At 41.7% G+C, this 18,858-nt stretch overlaps 1 protein-coding gene across 1 annotated transcript in view; it reads right to left on the reverse strand.

The window, feature by feature from the left end:
• Window positions 1-18,858, reverse strand: part of nrn1la (neuritin 1-like a) — a 110,154-nt gene that overhangs the window by 17,769 nt on the left and 73,527 nt on the right. Inside the window, exon 2 of the mRNA XM_061772695.1 lies at window positions 6,280-6,430. Within this exon, the coding sequence (XP_061628679.1) occupies window positions 6,280-6,430 (151 nt within the window). The remainder of the gene's footprint in view (window positions 1-6,279; window positions 6,431-18,858) is intronic.

Below are 18,858 nucleotides of genomic sequence, written 5' to 3' on the forward strand. Positions count from 1 at the left end.
GATAGGTACAGGATATAGAGGAATGTCGTGGTAACTGAAAGGAGAGTGGGAAAATTACAGTGACGAGAGATTTACATCTTTAAATCACGGCATCCGGTGCAAACAAAGAGAGGTTAAAAGCGGCATCAGCGTGAGGACGCGCTGCTGAAAGAAATAACTGTGAGCCACTGAAGATGTTATTTCAATTTCCATTTGTCAAGGGGTCTGACAAAGTACTGTATAATACAGTAAAAAAAATAAATAAATAAAAGGTTTCTGAGTTAACCTAACATAAACTGAAATACCTCCACTATTTTTTGGGATGCTCAATTAAATCACAGTCTGTGGTTTAGTCACCTTTTGCCTGACTCAGAATTTTATGTAAAATAAAATTAAATCAGAAAGATACACTGTGTGTGGAGAAAAGCAATTTAGCTAAAAGAAAAAAAAACTCTGATTGATACTTTAATGCCCTTATACTCGATATCAGTGGTGTCATAATGAGGTTTCACTCAGAGGGCCATTATGACCGTGAAACCATATAAATGTTTCCTCGCCTGATCATTGTATTATATAATAAACAACAAAATGATGGATAACCAGTTTTCAAATTAGAAGTCAAGAAAAATGGTTTGTTCAACTATTGTAAATTACTGTAAAAAGGGGTTTGGTAACAAAAAAATTTTTGCAATAGCTCAACTTTATTATTTACTACATATTACGATGTGAAATTTTGGTCCAGATTTTAGCAAGAATCATGGAAGTTGACACAAATGATTTTTGGTTTCGCCGGCCACATAAACTGATGTGGCGGGCTGGATGTGGGCCCCGGGCTGCGAGTTTCACAAGTCTGCTATTTCGTTTTATTATATCCACTTGATACTCTTTTTATCTGACAGGTGTTGCTTAACAGTATTTGATTTCATATCAAATTATTAGTTGGTGTCTGTAGCATGTATTGTGAGTAACTATTGAATCAATGAATCAGGTGTAGCTACTATATTGATGTACTATGTGCTGTACTAATCTATTATTTGTACTGTTGATTATATGTAGACCCGAGCAAGGTTTGCAAACTGCTACGGCACAAGTTAATGGCAATGTCGGCAGTGACTGCTCTTTGAGACAGTCATTGATATTTTCACCAAAATACTAGTAATATGTACTTACTTATAAATAACACCGAAAATAGTCAATATCCAAAGTCATTTAGCATATAATCGCCAGCACTTGCTGAAATTGATATCGTCCAGTGATTTTGACTTCGTAACTACGATGGTTGCCACCGAGCTAACTAAGCTTGCTAGCATTAAACAACAAACAAAGGCGGGGTGCACTCGAGCCATCTCATTTTCTGGGTCACACTGACAGCAAGCGCATTGTCAGAATACAAGAATAATAATGGTGAATCACATCCATATATTGTAGTTTGCTATCGTGTCAGTATCCTATAAATGTATTATTTTCAACGCTGAAAACACTTTTGCAGTCAGATTTGCGCTGTAACAACCACGAGTTCTTCAGCAATGCGTCTTCCTTCAATCGACAACAAACAGAGCTTCCAAAATTAGCAGTTACAGTTACAATGTACGAACGGATGCATAAGTAGCCACATGTGGCTCCTTTGAAACTGGTACCTGATTGGCCGACTGTCGTAAAGCCACACCCCCAACACTGAGTACTCGAAAAGGGTTCATTGGTAAATTTTTTGGGCTGTTTTTTATTTTTGCATGCGCTGTCTGACGGCACAGCAATGCTACTCAAGTCAACTGTATCGATGAAATGTTGTTAAATAGAGATAGTTTAAAAAAGAACAAAGCATTTCAACTCGAGGGGCAGCGCTGCAATGGTAAACGCCAATTTTGACGCTCCCTTGCATTTGCAAAATGCAGTGTAGAAATGAGTCCTCCGTCAAACCCCAGCGACTGCCTCACTGAAACCCTGGGGTTCGATCAAACCCAGGTTAAGAACCACTGGTCTAGAATAATGTACACTTGCAAATTATTTACAGATGGATGGATGGATGGACAGTTGTCAGCTGTTGTCCTGTTAATTAAATCTGTGATTTCTCTTAAAACAGAAGAGCTTTACGATGTCAAAGTTTCATAAATGCTGCTTTGGCTGGCTGGCAGGCAATCCCTGAACATGATTAGTGGTAGAGTGAATGCTATATTTTATTTCTTGCTATTGTAGTATATTTTAATAGTAACACAATCAGAGTTCCTTTGCAAGGGACAAATGGTTGGAGACCTGTATTCACACCAACTATCTTTTCTTTGTAATTCTACATCAAAGGACGTCCTTTAACCAGTTATATGTTTATTGGGGTTTCCTGCTCCTCCCTGACAGAAACCTGTCTGGGGTTTACAACAGGCGTCCCGGTCTTCAAAGAGGACTGTTTTACTAAGAGATGCCAGCAGGCAGGTAGGGTTATTGCACGCCCCCAAAGCGCAACATGGAGGCCAGTTTAACACTCCAAATATGGTCATGAGGAGCACCATCCTTCCGGGTGCACCCAGGTAGGCGCTAATGCCACGCCCAGGGAAGGAAACCTTGATAAACTTAGATCCAGGGGTTTTCTTTTTCGTCGTTCTAGCAATGTAAGCAGCTGTTATGACACTAAGGCTTTTTCAATAAATCGAATTAGCCCAAACGCCAAGTATCTCGAAGTCTTCATTCATCCCATGCCCGACGGAGCTAACCTACAATTCCATTGCAACATGCTGCCAATGTTTTTGTTTTGAGTTTGTTGTCACATTTCTGTCGGGCCAATTACACATTACTCGTGCACTCACTGTAGTAGTCTCGCCACGCTGCACTATTTGCATATCTGTTGTTGACCAATACTGGCCACTCATGCCAGAGTAGCATCTGCCCCACTTGCACAGTAACTGAGGAGTATCTGCAACATTTGCACAATTAACATTGTCCCATATTATCGCGCTACTAGTCACTTTAAACTGCATACATTCCTTGAAGTCTCGGCGCCCTTTGCACAATGGTCATTGCACCGGACTATTGCAATATTAGTCATTCAAACTGCTCTAAGTGCTGGAGGACTCTTTTTGCACAATTGTAAAAAAAAATAATAATTGTACCAGCATTACCAGATAACTAGCAACCCTTTATTGCTCAGTGACTGTTTTTCTCAATGTGTTTATGTCTCGAAAGTATTCTCTGTCAATTGACTGTCTGTTGTCGTACTAGAGCGGCTCCAATTACTGGAGACAAATTCCTTGTGTTTTTTGGACATACTTGGCAAATAAAGATGATTCTGATTCTAGGTGAGCTATTAGGGTACATATAAACAAACAACCATTCATACTCACATTCACACCAATTTAGAGTCTTCAATTAACCTACCATGCATGTTTTTGGAACGTGGGAGGAAACCAGAGTGCCCGGAGAAAACCTACGCAGGCACGGGGAGAACATGCAAACGCCACACAGGCGGGGCCGGGGATTGAACCCCGGACCTCTAACCAGTCGGTCACCATGCCGCTGCTTTGAATACCCAGAACAGTAACATTTACTACATTGATTGCAAATAAAGAAGACTGGCAAAGACACTTTCACGACCGCACAAGTCAAAATTAGCCGAATGAATTAAAAGCCTATAATTAAATGAAAAATCATTATGTGGTGACCATCGAAGTGGCTTCACTTGCTGATTAAGTATCTAATTTAAAGTACTAGCCGTGGTCATTAATTTAGCAATAAAATAATTTTTGAAATGTTGATCACTGGTAGAAGATGTAGCGCATGGCTAGCATGTATGCCTCACAATCAAAAGGTTCTGGATTCAATTATTTGCTTGAACCTTCCTGTGTCTGTATGTTTTTTGGGGTGGGTTCTCTGGTTTCCTCCCACTTCCTCAAATGGCAAATTATGTAAATTAAGCCCTGTGATTGACTGACAACCATCCTGACTCTTGCCCACAGTCAGCTGGGAGAGGCTCCAGCTGCATGGGACAAGTGGTAGAAAATTGATGGATGATGTATTGGATCATTGTAAACACTGTGTTCCTTAACCAAACTTTATTCTGTGTATTTGGGTGTGACATGTCAAGTATGTATTAGTTTAATAATATTATCTGTCCATTGCTAAGCGGATCCCAGCTGACGAATGACGGACTACAATCTTGAATGGTCGCAGTCAGTTACTGGGCACATATAAGGGGCTTTCAAACCGCAGGAACCTTTGCAGCAACTTATCTAGCTACCCTGGTAGTTTGGGTTCCCGCTGTGTGCCCACCGAGAAAAAACAAACAAAAAAAAACACGGTATGTAAGATATATTATGTTCCTTCTGACAGATAGGGTCTTCTGAGAGCTAACAGAAACTCTTAGAGGGGGCGGGCTGTGCTGACGAACACTGATTGGTTGACAGACATCTGTAGGCATTTACTTTTTCATTCACAGAGCCGCCATTACTGGATGCGGTGTCAAGGCTAGAAATAAGAGGATAAAATACATCCATCCATCCATTTTCTGAGCTGCTTCTCCTCACTAGGGTCGCGGGCGTGCTGGAGCCTATCCCAGCTGTCATCGGGCAGGAGGCGGGGTACACCCTGAACTGGTTGCCAGCCAATCGCAGGGCACATACAAACAAACAACCATTCGCAATCACATTCACACCTACGGGCAATTTAGAGTCTCCAATTAATGCATGTTTTTGAGATGTGGGAGGAAACCAGAGTGCCCGGAGAAAAACTACACAGGCACGGGGAGAACATGCAAACTCCACACAGGCGGGGCCGGGGATTGAGCCCGGGTCCTCAAAACTGTGAGGCTGACGCTCTAACCAGTCGTCCACCGTGCCGCCGGATAAAATACATTGAAAAGTAAAACTTCAAAACACAGATCTTTATGTTTTCCCGTTGAGCCGCATTTGGTGGACAAGGCATATGCTGGACAAACTGTGCTCGCCGAGCTTACATCGCCAGGCCGAAGCCAGGCTCAGCAGCGAGCTAGAGCGGCACTCGGTGGCGAAGTCCACCGCCGGGAGGTCTGGCGCCGCCACGGGCTCAGCAGCAAGACCAGCTGCCGCCTCGGTGGCAAAGTCCACCGCTGGCCAACTCGGTCCCGCTAAGTCGCGGAGGTCCGAGCCCAAACGGGCCTGTGTGTCTTCCTCAGTGAGGCCAGAGGAGATAAACACTGAAAAGCGAATTAGGAAATGCAGCAGGCATACATTTTTTCTATTAGCATGTCCAAACAGGTCCCTCTGCTGGTCTCTTTTAATCTTCTAGTTGATTCACTGTATATTCCAGAACACCAACATCGCAGCAGACCCTGCGATAATACTATTACCCACACGTACATCGCGATGACAATGCTCAAACAAAATATTTTGTAGCCCTAATACATACACACACACACATGCACGCACACGCCTTCACACACACACACACACACACACACACACACACACACGTTTAGGGTGACTTATATAACATTGTAATTGCTGAAAACATTGACTGTGAACAGTGTCATTTTCCTTTATTAGCTATCAAAGTGTCATCAAAATGAGCACTATTATCTTTGTAAGGATGAGATTTTAGCTTTTGTGTTGAATCTCATAATAGATCGTGACTAGACAATAAGCTATACCTGTAGCTATGACTTCTGTTGCCCCTATGTTGGAATTCTGCATTACAACAACAGAGTAATCGCTTTGATTTGACTTAAGCTGCCACTTGTATGTGATTCTACAACATTGTACAACATTTTATTATTTTTGAAGGATAGCCGGTGGGGAAAAAAGATGGATTCTTTGGAAGAAACAATTGTTGGAAATTCCTTATTATTGCTGCATTTTGTACATGCATTTTTCAGTGCTGAACGTCATATATTTTACAGCAGGCACCTTGTTGGGCAGTGAAGGGTTCTTGGAAAGACGTGATGAGTTTGTTTGCAGCAATTATTGTTTTATTTTACACCATGATTATTGTATGATTATTTGCTGCTAAAGATATGCAAAATAATATGTTCAGTTAGGTTTTTACAAATGGGCGAAAAGGGGCAGGGCTCTGCCGACTGCTAGGTAAAGTGCATCATTTCTGGTCTGTCATTTCCATTACTTCATTTGCTGTGCGCCAGTGAGTGCAGTGCATGGGAGTGTCGCCGGTCGACACGAAATATAAAAGATCAAATACTGAAAAATACAGCAAGATGGTAGATGACCTGATCAGAATTGTGTCATTTCTAGTGGTGGCCTGGGTGAAAATAACTGTTTTTTTGTTTTTGTTTGTTTTTACAAAAAAAGTTACATACTTCAGCCTTAAGTGAGTAAATGCACTGACCTGCAAATGGAGTGTATCTCATGTGTGTCTTCATCCTTGCGCGCGCTGTCCGTTAGACTGTCGCCCAGCGCCATGAGACACTGAGCAAAGCCCTTGTAGATGAAATGACACCTTCTAGTTGAAATTGCAGCAACAGAGCAAGGGCTCAGCACTGAAAGTACACACAAGGAATCAAAACCACAATATTAATTCATATGACTGAAGCACATAGAACCCATTAAATAACAGTATGTTCTCTTTTTGTTCAGTGCAGTTTTTTTTATGATGGACTTCATCATATTTGTACATAATATGACAATGTAAACTGCTTTTAATATTATTTTGTCATACATCAGATTTTGATTTGTAATGTAATAACAAACACACATGATCTTGTTTGAATGGAAGGAATACCACTCCAAATACATCCAAGGGTGAAGAACAAAACGCAAAAAAATGCAGCTTGTGGTACCAAGGCAGATAAAGCCGTGCACACGCATACTGCTTTTTAATATCTTGACGTTTTCAAAATGTTAAAACTGTCCACACATGACAAGGGGTAAAAACGGCATATGTTTTCTTTCTGCTTTTGTAGTGTTTGTTGTAACTCAATATGACTAAAACAGCACACCACACACATAATGATATATCTCGAGCAACAGCTGTGGATTTCCTCTCCCGAACCAAAATTCTGATATAGTACCAGGACTGACCTGTGACAGGCAGTATTGTGCCAAAGGGCATCTAGACTCCCAAAAAAAGACAAAGAAGAAAAAAATTTGTAGAATAAGAATTGAAACAAGCCTTGCTAACTGGTTGCTTATCTGGTAACTACATCGCGGGTGCAAACTCGCCTCCCTGTCCTTTCTATTGTGGTGAATGACACATTATACACTCTACACAACCAGTTGCCCCTCTATTTGTGTTTAGCTGTGTGCAAGCTTCAAGTTGCTTCCTAATTAGCTTTTGTTTTGTTTCATGTCATCATCACGGAGTCTAAGACTTGGCCATACTCGGTGTTGACATTACATAAGATTTGTAATCGAAAATACTAAACTTGTTTAACATTTACAATTGTCAGCCCGATTGTTTTTCAAGCAGATCGGTTGGGAAAAATCACTCTTAAATCACAAGATAATCGGTCAGGATAATCTTAAACAGCAGCATAATAATTCATTTTAGAGACATCTGATAATTGGGCCCCTACTGTTTGATCGGAAGGGCGGAATCAGGCTTCAATCCACTACAGTATATGTGGAACGTCACGTGTACAACGTGGAACACAGGATAGCTGACTTCTTGTGTGCTAACGAGCATAACTAGGATCAATTACATGATTGTTTGAAGCTGAACTTGCTAAAAAAAAGTCCTTATGGCTACTGTCTTCGGACAAAAGTTAAATACCTGAACATGTATATCATTTATTTATACAAATATATCATACATGTAAACATGAACCAAGCCTAAACACCGTCTATTGCTATCATCCATTGCTATTAGTTAGTTTAGTTAGTTGGTTCTCTTATGTGATTTCATGACATTATTCATTGGATTGGTTGCTCTTCATTAATGGTGCTGCATAAAGCAACAATGCTGAAAATATAATTGTCAACAGACCTAATAAAAGTGCAGAGCTGAATATATGTATATTAGCAGTATATACTTCAGACTTACTCCCAGAAAATCATAGTCATCATCCTCAGCTAACCAGCTCTTAGCTTTGTATTTACATTATGCATATAAAGATTGTGTTAATGGAGATGTCAATCAATGTAAACATTAATCTGGTTCTCAACTTCTTTTGATTACCATTTGTTAGTTGATTGGGCAGATTAACACCACGAAAAATAACTTCCAGAAGATTTCTGAAGCATGCGCCAAAGAACGCATTTTTCTCGACTTTTTAACATTTTGCAATTAGCATTGTGTGTGTTCTTCCTTAATTTCCAAGTGAAGGAGGTGGTTGTCTACTGTATGTGCAGTTTGGCACTGACTGAATTGGAATTGTTTAGCCTAGTGTAAATGTATCTTCTCCTGGGTGTCCCTGTTTAGCAAGTACTATAAATGTTTAGCACTCACACAAAAAAGTTTTTTTTTTTTTTCCCCCTGGAAAAGCTCCCTGCTGTGACTGACAATGAGCATCATGAAAGTAAAAGGCTGTGACAAACATGTTGTCACCTGACCAGGTGTTATTTCGCGTGAAGCTTGGTAATCTTCCAAATCTTGCTGCACAAACTTCATGAAGCAGCTGCACAAGACTACACATAGTTTGCCATCAGTGTGACTTGTCAGGGCCGCTGCTGACTGTGGCGACTGTCAGCTTTAAAAGCTTCTCTCTAAAACTCCTTTTAAGTGCACACATATTATGCACACGAACACCCAGCCCTACCAAAAGAGTCTCACATATTCATTTATTGGCATAGTTGTTGAAAACAAGTTACAAACCGAATGTTTATTGAGTCTTGTTGAAGGCGACCTGCCTTAAAGAATACACAATGGCATTTGGTTTCTGAATTGGATTTTAATTTCATCTATGTTTTTTTAGTTTCCCAACCTTTGTTTGGCAAAGGCACCCATTTTATATTAGAAAAATCTCATGACACAATACCAAACAAATGTCACAAAATGTTTGGATACTGAAATAATTATGACCTCGTCTCAATTTACTCACAAATTGACGTACTCAAAGTGAAAATTGGGGCATGTTTAATTGAACACAAAGCTTATATATACTCACAGGCAGCCATGGCTTATTGTGCTGTTGTCTGAATGGCAACAGGTGGATACACAGAACTATTCTATCTTCTGATAGCTAATGGAATAGTGAGGTGGATTATTTCGCCTGTGGTTCCGAGTCCGAGGTCACCCGGGAGAACCACGACATCCGTTGAGCAGGAATGAATGAAGACTCCGAGACACTTGGCGTTTGGACTAATTCGATTTATTGAACAAGCCTTGGTGTCATAACAGCTGCTTACATAGCCAGAACAACGAAAAAGCCCCCGAAAACCCCTGGATCTCAGTTTATCAAGGTTTAATTCTCTGGGCATCGAATTAGCCCCTCCCTGGGTGCACCCGGAAGATGGCCGTTCCTCATGACCATATTTGCAATCACACCCGCCTGCTGGCGCCTCACATTCAAGCTACGCTCACACCCGGTACCCTTATCATATAAGATGCAAAACAGTCCTCTTTGCAGACCGGGACGCCTGTTGTGAACCCAAGACATGTTACTGTCTGGGCGGAGTATGAAAACCCTAATAAACGGTTGAAGGAAGTCCTTTGATGTAGAACTTCAAAGAAAAGATAGTTGGATTGAATACAGATCTCCAAACATTTGGCCCTTGCAAAGGAACTCTGATTGTGGTACTATTGAAATATGCTACAATAGCATTTGTCACTACACATCACTAGCATAAATAGATAAACAAAGATATATTTGTAATTTAGTAAATACTAATTTTAACGCAAATTAGGTGAAATTGGTTAACCTTTATAGAGGAAATAAAAAATTGTAGACTATTTTCAAAGCCATTAAAATATCCGTTGTTATAAGACTGTTTATAAGACAACTCACTGTTTCAACTATAATGCCCTCAGAGACCAAAGCAAAGCAAAATTACTTAAATAGCACATTTAATACACAAGATAACTCAATGTGCTTTACATGATTAAAAGCATTTAAAAAACAAAGAAAAAAACAGCTTATTAACATTTAAAACAAAGATAAAAAATAAAAATACAATTAAAACAGCATACAGAGCAAGAAAGATCATTTAAAAGTGGAAATGCTCTAAAAAGCTTGAAAAAAAAGAAGTTTTTAAGCTGGATTTAAAAACATTCACACTTGGGGCTGATTTCACTTGTGTTAGCAACTTATTCCATTTGTATGCAGCATAATAGCTAAATGCTGCTTCAGCATGTTTGCTGTGGACTCTGTGCTCCACTATTTGACCTGAGTCTGAAGATCTAAGAGCCCTACTAGCATTTCTTTCATGTATTCAAGACCTAAACCATTTAGTGATTTATACACCAGTAGCAGAACTTTAAAATCTATTCTAAAGCTGACTGCGAGCCAGTGTAGAGACTTTAGAATTGGAGTAATATGTTTTGACATTTTTGTTCCGGTCAGAACCCGAGCTGCAACATTCTGAATGAGCTGTATTCAAAAAGCTTTCTGCATGCAGCTGTTTAATGCTCTTTTGGGGGAGTCCAGTCAGAGTAGTCAAGTCTACTTGAGATAAAAGCATGGATGAGCTTCTCCTGGTCTGCTTGGCACATGCAAGCCTTCACTGGATGTTTTAGTAATTGATTTGATATGACTGTTGAAAGTCAGGTTGGAATCTATTAGTACACCAAGGTTTCGGACTTGGTCTTTGGTTTTTAAAGAGAGTGACACAAGGTATTTACTAATAGCAATCCTTTTTTCTTTATTAGTCAATTAAGGTTCTGAAAAGTTTGACCAAAGGGTAGCATATACAGGCTGAATAGGAGAGGTCCAAGAACTGAGCCTTGAGGGACCCCATGGAATCATTGCCATTTGACGAGATTGAACACTTCCAGTGGTTACAAAATAACTCCTTTCCTCCAGGTAGGACCTGAACCATTTAAGGACTGTTCATTTCATCCTACCCATGTTTCCAACCTGTTCAGCCTTATATTATGCTCTACCGTATCAAAAGCCGCACTGAGATCCAACAAGACCAGAACTGACACCTTTTCCAGTCAGTATTCAACCTTTTATCATTTAGCACATTGATAAGAGCTCATTCTGTACTGTGATGAGTTCATAAAACTGATTGAAATTTGTCAAAAAGTCTACTTTAGTTCAAGACATTTCAGAGTCTAAAATAACATTATCGACAATCTTGGCTCTGAAAGGGAGATAAGATGGGTTTGTAGCTTGCTAACATGGAAGTGTCCAGCGTTCTGTTTTTTAGAAGAGACTTAATGGCAGCTACTTGAAGAGCAGTGGATTATTTGCTGCAAATCAGCTAGCACAGACTTCGCAATAGTTTTGAAAAAGTCAGATGGTATTGAGTCAATTCAGCTTGATGGTAGGACCTGAACCATTTAAGGACTGTTCATTTCGTCCTACCCATGTTTCCAACCTGTTCAGCCTTATATTATGCTATATTATATTATATTATATTATCAAGTCAACGAAATTGAAAAAAAACATCCCGACTCACCCCTCATTATTCTTGGGGACTTTAACAAAGCTAAACTCAACCACGAACTCCCTAAATACAAGCAGCACATCGACTGTCCTACCAGGGAAAATAATACTTTAGACCACTGCTACACTACGGTAAAAAACGCATACTGTGCTATACCTCGTGCAGCCCTGGGCTCGTCTGATCACTGCTTAATTCACTGAATACCGACGTACAGGCAAGAACTTAAATGTGCGAAGCCTACAGTAAAAACAGTCAAAAAGTGGACAAATGAAGCCAAGATGGAACTTCAAAGCTGTTTAGACTGCACAGACTGGAGTGTCTTTGAAAATTCAGCTGGCAGCCTGGATGAATATACGGACACTGTCACATCCTATATCAGTTTCTGTGAAGAGGTCTGTGTACCAACAAAATCATTTCGCACATTCAACAACAATAAGCCGTGGTTCACTGCTGAACTTAAGCAGCTTCGCCAAGCTAAGGAGGACGCATATCAGAGCGGGGACAGGGCCCTGTATAATCGAGCTAGAAACCAGCTGACTAAAGAAATTAACATTGCAAAGAGGATCTATACAGCAAAGTTGGAAAATAAGTTTAGCGCAAACGACTCTAAATCAGTCTGGCATGCATTCCAATCGCTGACTAATTACAAGCAACGATCCCCCCAAGCTGAGAACAATAGCACACTAGGCAACGACTTGAATACCTTCTACTGAAGATTTGAAAAGGACAGTTTCACACCACACACCCACCCGGCCGCACCCGCGACCACAATCACACCTCTGACCTCTGCGTTAACCATCCATGAACAGGATGTGAGACGCATCTTCAAACAACAAAAGATTAACAAAGCGGCAGGCCCGGACCACGTGTCCCCATCCTGCCTCAAAGTCTGCGCGGACCAGCTCGCTCCAGTCTTCACTCAGATCTTCAACAGATCTCTGGAAATGTGCGAAGTTCCATCCTGTTTCAAACGCTCCACCATCATTCCAGTCCCCAAGAAACCTGCAATCTCGGGTCTGAATGACTACAGGCCTGCCGCTTTGACATCTGTGGTGGTCATGAAGTCCTTTGAACGTCTCGTGCTGGACCACCTCAAGAGTGTCACAGGTCCCCTGCTGGACCCCCTGCAGTTTGCCTACCAAGCGAACAGATCTGCGGATGATGCAGTCAACATGGGACTGCACTTCATCCTAAAACACCTCGACAGTGCAGGGACCTACGCGAGGATCCTGTTCGTGGACTTAAGCTCAGCGTTCAACACCATCATCCCTGAACTCCTTTCATCCAAGCTTCTCCAGCTCAGCGTCTTACCTGCCATCTGCCAGTGGATTTACAGCTTTCTGACGGGCAGGACACAGCAGGTCAGGCTGGGGGAGGCCACCTCATCCACACGCAGCATCAGCACTGGGGCGCCCCAAGGTTGTGTCCTCTCTCCGTTGCTCTTCTCTCTCTACACGAACGACTGCACCTCAGCGAACCCGACTGTCAAACTCCTGAATTTTGCAGATGACACCACTGTCATCGGCCTCATCAAGGACGGTGACGAGTCTGCATATCGACAGGAAGCGGAGCGGCTGGAGCTGTGGTGCGGCCGACACAACTGGAGCTGAACACGCTCAAGACTGTAGAGATGATCGTGGACTTCAGGAGGCATCCTTCGCCACAGCTGCCCCTCACGTTGTCCAGCTGCCTTGTGTCAACCGTCGAGACCTTCAAGTTCCTGGGAATTACAATCTCCCAGGACCTGAAGTGGGCGACCAACATCAACTCCGTCCTCAAAAAGGCCCAGCAGAGGATGTACTTCCTGCGGCTTCTGAGAAAGCACGGCCTGCCACAGGAGCTGCTGAGACAGTTCTACACAGCGGTCATCGAATCAGTCCTGTGTTCTTCCATCACAGTCTGGTTTGGTGCTGCTACAAAAAAGGACAAACTCCGACTGCAACGGACAATCAAAACTGCTGAAAGGATTGTCGGTACCCCCCTACCCACCCTTGAGGACTTGCACGCTGCCAGAACTAAGACAAGGGTGTGCAAAATCCTCTCGGACCCTCCCCACCCCGGTCACCAGCTCTTCCAGCTCCTTCCCTCAGGTAGGCGCTACCGATCAAGGCAAACTAGAACTAGTAGACATTCCAACAGCTTCTTCCCTCTTGCAATCAACTTCTTAAACAGCTAACCTATAATTCCATTACAAGAAGCTGGCAATTTTTTGACTTGAGTTCGTTGTCACATTTCTGTGGGGCCAATTATGTATTACTCGTGCACTCGCTGTAGTTGTCTCGCCATGCTGCACTATTTGCATATACTGGCCACTCATGCCAGAGTAGCATCTGCTCCATTTGCACACTGATTGAGGAGTATCCGTAACATTTGCACAGCCATTGTCCCAGATTATCGCACTACTCGTCACTTTAAACCGCATACACTCCTTGAAGTATCAGCGCCCTTTGCACAATGGTCATTGCACCGGACTATTGCGATATTAGTCATTCGAGCTGCTCTAAGTGCTAGAGGACTCTGCATCTTTTTGCACAATTGTTTTTTGTCAATGTCTTTATGTCTCCAAAGTGTTCTGTAAATTGACTGTCTGTTGTACTAGAGCGGCTCCAACTACCGGAGACAAATTCCTTGTGTGTTTTGGACATACTTGGCAAATAAAGATGATTCTGATTCTGATGATGGTTTCAGCTGCTGAACAGTTTTTTGGTCAACTGTATAAAATTTTGACATGGTAATAGAGTTTTTCCTGGGTGGCTTCACTTGTAGCATCATTTTATTATTTTGCTGATTTGTACTGATATCTAACCTGATGGATTGTATTTTTTCACTAAAATAACAAGCTTTTAGGAGTTCTTATTCGGGGGGGTTGTGAGCTTGTCAACCACAGCAAACAGTGAGAGTATTGATGAGGTTCTTACTGATGATTTCAGAAAAGTGTTGCTGTCCAGCGCTGACTAACTCTTGGTTAAAATTACAGAGAGGTGACAAAAAGGTGCCACAAAAGCGAGGACTAGCAGGTATAGAAACAGTCTTTTCCAAAAGCAGTGATCCTTTTAAACTGATCACATTTGTGATTATAGAGACAAAGCACTTTTATCAGTGCATAGAACATTATTTGTTCCTTTAACATTATTGCATAATTTGTATGTGTATTTGATTGTGTAAGGAGTATGTTTTAATTCTGTTACTGTGTCTTGATATTATTGATGGATGGATGAAGCACCTTACTGGAGCAGCACTTCAATTTCGATAACAATCAATAAAGGCATTCCTATTCTGATTGCAGAGGCGATTCTAGGATCAAAGGTTTTGAGGTGCTGAGCTCCTGGCAGGCAAGATAAGTTTCACTGTTTTGTATACAGTATTTTAATGCAATTTAGTTCCCACATTTAAGAAAGAGAAGCATATCACTTTTGGGGAAAGCTTGTGACTAAATCATCAAATCTAATAACGGTTAATGTTGAGCATCAGCAAAAGAGGAATGGAGTGGATTTAAAATACAAACATTGTACAGGACACAACAGCCAGCTTCTCTGAATCCAATTCAAGCAGAGGTCAATGGGGGTTGTCTCTGACCACCTGAAACGTTTCTTAGCTCGAAAAAATGTTACCTCAATCCTACCTAACAACATAAACAGTGAGCTACGATTAAATGCAGCAAAACTGAGGAATGGTTCATGATAATAGTGTTGTTTTTAAGTGGTAGGAGATAAGAAATGTGAGAAGGACTGGGTGGAACAAACCATTTTGAGGCAAGGAGGTGCTGTATTTTTGTTCTGGAAAAAATACATTTCAACCAAGTACTGTATACAATATACTTTTCTGGCTTGTATATAAAGAGATACAGTTACAAAAATAAATTATCATAATAAAAATCTGAAATTTAAGGGGTGCTCTTATTCAATTTAGGGGTGCTTGAGGTCAAATGTCCCATGGCACACTAGTGTGCCACCGCACCCTGGTTGGGAATCACTGTTCTATAGCACTTGTCCTCATTATGGTCAAGGATGACCTGGAGCCTATCCTAGCTGATTTTGGGCAAGAGGCGGGGTACACCCTGGACTGGTCACCAGTCAATGGCAGGGCACATATAGAAAAACAACCTTTTACACTCGCATTTACACCAATGGACAATTTAGAGTCTTCGATTAACCTAACATGCACGCTTTTAGAAAATGGGAGGAACCCTAAGTGCCCAGATGCAAACTTGCAAACTCCACACAGGAAGGCTGGAGCAGAGGTTCGAGCCTCCAACATCAGAACTGTGAGGCAGACGTGCTAACCACTCACCATATTTTTAAATTGGCGTAACTAATTTCTGTGTTCTACTATCACAGCAATCTAGGATTCCATGCATAGGAGCAGCTCTCTTCTGAGACAAAACCATTGCTGTTTGATTAAGATGATCCTATTTAAGCGTTTAAGTACTGTAGTGGTGAATTGATGAGAGTAAAGGCTGAGCAGCAATGGTAAAATAACTCTAAATAAAATATATTACCATCACACAATTTTGTCTTCCTTTCATTAAATTCAGAATATCTTCCTCATCCTCTCTTCAATTAAGAAACACAATGCCTAGTAGCTCTTCAAATGCGCAAGACAAATAGTACTCAAGTCTGGAAAGTTAGACAAGGAGAAAGCACATCCATGCAATAACAAAACACTTTACTCACAACTGTGACATGACTTTTTACAAAAAAAATAACCAAAATATTCAATTAAAGATGAAAATTAAATCATCCTAGTGCCATCACCTCACCTGGAGAGGTGCAGTGAAAGTGTCTTTATTCACGTCACAATTCATCTCATCTCTCAACTCGTTTATCTGGAAACTCATATGTGCTGACAGGCAACACACATCAATGACTAACTGCCTGTTGATTTACCAAGTCTGAAGGGCTGAGGTGAAAGAATGAAGAATGACGACAATTAAAAACACATCAACATATGAATACTACACAACACATGCATAAAAGCCTCACAGGTGTCAATCATCACACCCCACTAAAGCCATTCAGATGGTATGACTTCATGAGATTGAATCGTATTAATGGAGCTGATGTGATGAGATTGAATCGTATTAATGGAGCTGATGTGATGCAAAAAACTTAACTATGCAGCCTGTGACTGAAGGGTACCCGATTCATTTCTCCCAATGGATATGGGAAGGTGTGAGCATGCAGCACCCTACAAGGTGCTCTCAACCAAGGCACTTACCTCCTGCAAAACAGAAGAAGTGGTCCTTTGTTTCCATGTTAAAGACATTATATAGAAATGTCAATACTGTAACACAGGAACCTTTTTTATCAGGATCTTATGTAGGTTGTGTTGGGTTAAACGGGCCTTTGTGTAGCAATAATGTATTACAGTATCTCACATTAAAAGGCACTTATAAAGAATTTTACCCATTTCATAGCTGAGGCTAGCCAACAAGAGAGGTGCCATGATTGTTTTTTTGTTTAGTTTTTGCAAAATGTGCAAAGCAAGAGGTTATATTGTTGTTTACTGGCTGGCTAATTCTTTATCAATTTATGATGTCATTCTGTAACTTTTGTGTAATAGGTACGGTTAGGCGGCACGGTGGGCAACTGTTTAGCACATCTGCCTCACAGTTCTGAGGACCTCTGTTTTCTCCGGGTACTCCGTTTTCCTCCCACATCCCAAAAACATGCATGGTAGGTTCATTGAAGACTAGATTGCCCGTACAGTATGAATGTGAGTGTTTATCTGTGCCCTGTGATTGGCTGGCGACCAGTTCAGGGTGTACCCCGCCTCTCACCTGAAGATAGGTGGGATAGGCTCCAGCAGCCCGCGAGTGGTACAGAAAATGGGTGGATGGGTAGGGTTAAGCTCATGCTCTTTTTGTATTGTGGATAAGTGATATTCCTGCCGAAAGTAATTAAAAATGACTTGTAATCTAACTTAGTTTCTTTTGAAATCAAACTAATCAGTAAAGTAACTAAGTTACTTTTAAGATCAAGCAATCACTAAAATAACTCAGTAACTTTTTCTAGCTAACTGTGGCAACACTGATTATGATACAGTGTGAAAAAGTATCTTCCTGCATGACATTTTTCAGTCCAATAAGTCAAACATTTTTAGGATGTTTAGTGTTGGCAAAGGCGGCACGGTGGACGACTGGTTAGAGCGTCAGCCTCACAGTTCTGAGGACCCGGGTTCAATCCCCGGCCCCGCCTGTGTGGAGTTTGCATGTTCTCCCCGTGCCTGCGTGGGTTTTCTCCGGGCACTCCGGTTTCCTCCCACATCCCAAAAACATGCATTAATTGGAGACTCTAAATTGCCCGTAGGTGTGACTGTAAGTGCGAATGGTTGTTTGTTTGTATGTGCCCTGCGATTGGCTGGCAACCGCTTCAAGGTGTACCCCGCCTCCTGCCCGATGATAGCTGGGATAGGCTCCAGCACGCCTGCGACCCTAGTGAGGAGAAGCGGCTCAGAAAATGGATGGATGGATGGATAGTGTTGGCAAATGTCTGCATTCTACTAAGTGTCAAGTGTTAAGGTTTATTTGTTTTTCTCAAGCTGAGCACCCTGTAAAGCCTCGCAACCAGCGAGGGGCAGAGAGTAGCATTGTGTGTCATTTGAATTGTCAGTGCAGGTTAATTACGTACAGGTACATACAGTTATAGCGTATATTGGTTTGGATAAAAATGTAATTAATTTAGGAGAAAATAAGCCGGGAGCGACGCCTGCGTTACATCCGGTTTAGCGTGATTTTAAGTTTAAGCGTTAAAATCGAATTATTTTATCTCAAAAAGGGGCACTGTGTCTCTTTTTCGATGTGTAAAGCGTCAGGGCAAAGCAACGAAAACCTCTATGTCTCGTAATCTGAAGGTTGCTACAGGAATTGGATAAGAGTTCTCGATAACCAGAGGTCTTTTGTCGAACCCAAACACACAGAAATGATACAGGTAGTGGATTTGTATAGAAAAATTAATGAGATCTAACATGGGAATCTACAGGGAAACAATGCAGGGAAAAGGCCAGACAAAACTTGGCAAAGGAGACCTAGCGTGCATTGAGAATGCATATAACTGGGGGTTCCTGTTCTCGTTAATTTAAACCCAAATATGCACTAATCTGTACTTTTAGTCGACCGCAAATTGGATTTACATGCGTGGAACACAATTCAGACAGGCTGGTCAATCTCCCGATAGTTTGGCCAGTCCGGTCCACACGGGGAACCGGTGGATTTGGTTGAAAAAGAGGAAGAAGAAAAAAGAAGAGCAGGAAAAAGAGTTCCAAGGCAGGACACGCTGGACAGATGTGCGCCGCCCGCTTTCTTCCCAACGGAGCCCGTGGTGAGAGTTGGGGCTTCTTCGGCAAGTTGGTCGAACGAGCGCGGCCAATAAAGGGGGGCTCCGGCCTTTATGCCCCACCCCCCCCCCCCACACCTCCACAC

Source organism: Phyllopteryx taeniolatus, chromosome 5 (genome assembly GCF_024500385.1).
Source record: "Phyllopteryx taeniolatus isolate TA_2022b chromosome 5, UOR_Ptae_1.2, whole genome shotgun sequence".
Classification (NCBI taxonomy): domain Eukaryota; kingdom Metazoa; phylum Chordata; class Actinopteri; order Syngnathiformes; family Syngnathidae; genus Phyllopteryx; species Phyllopteryx taeniolatus.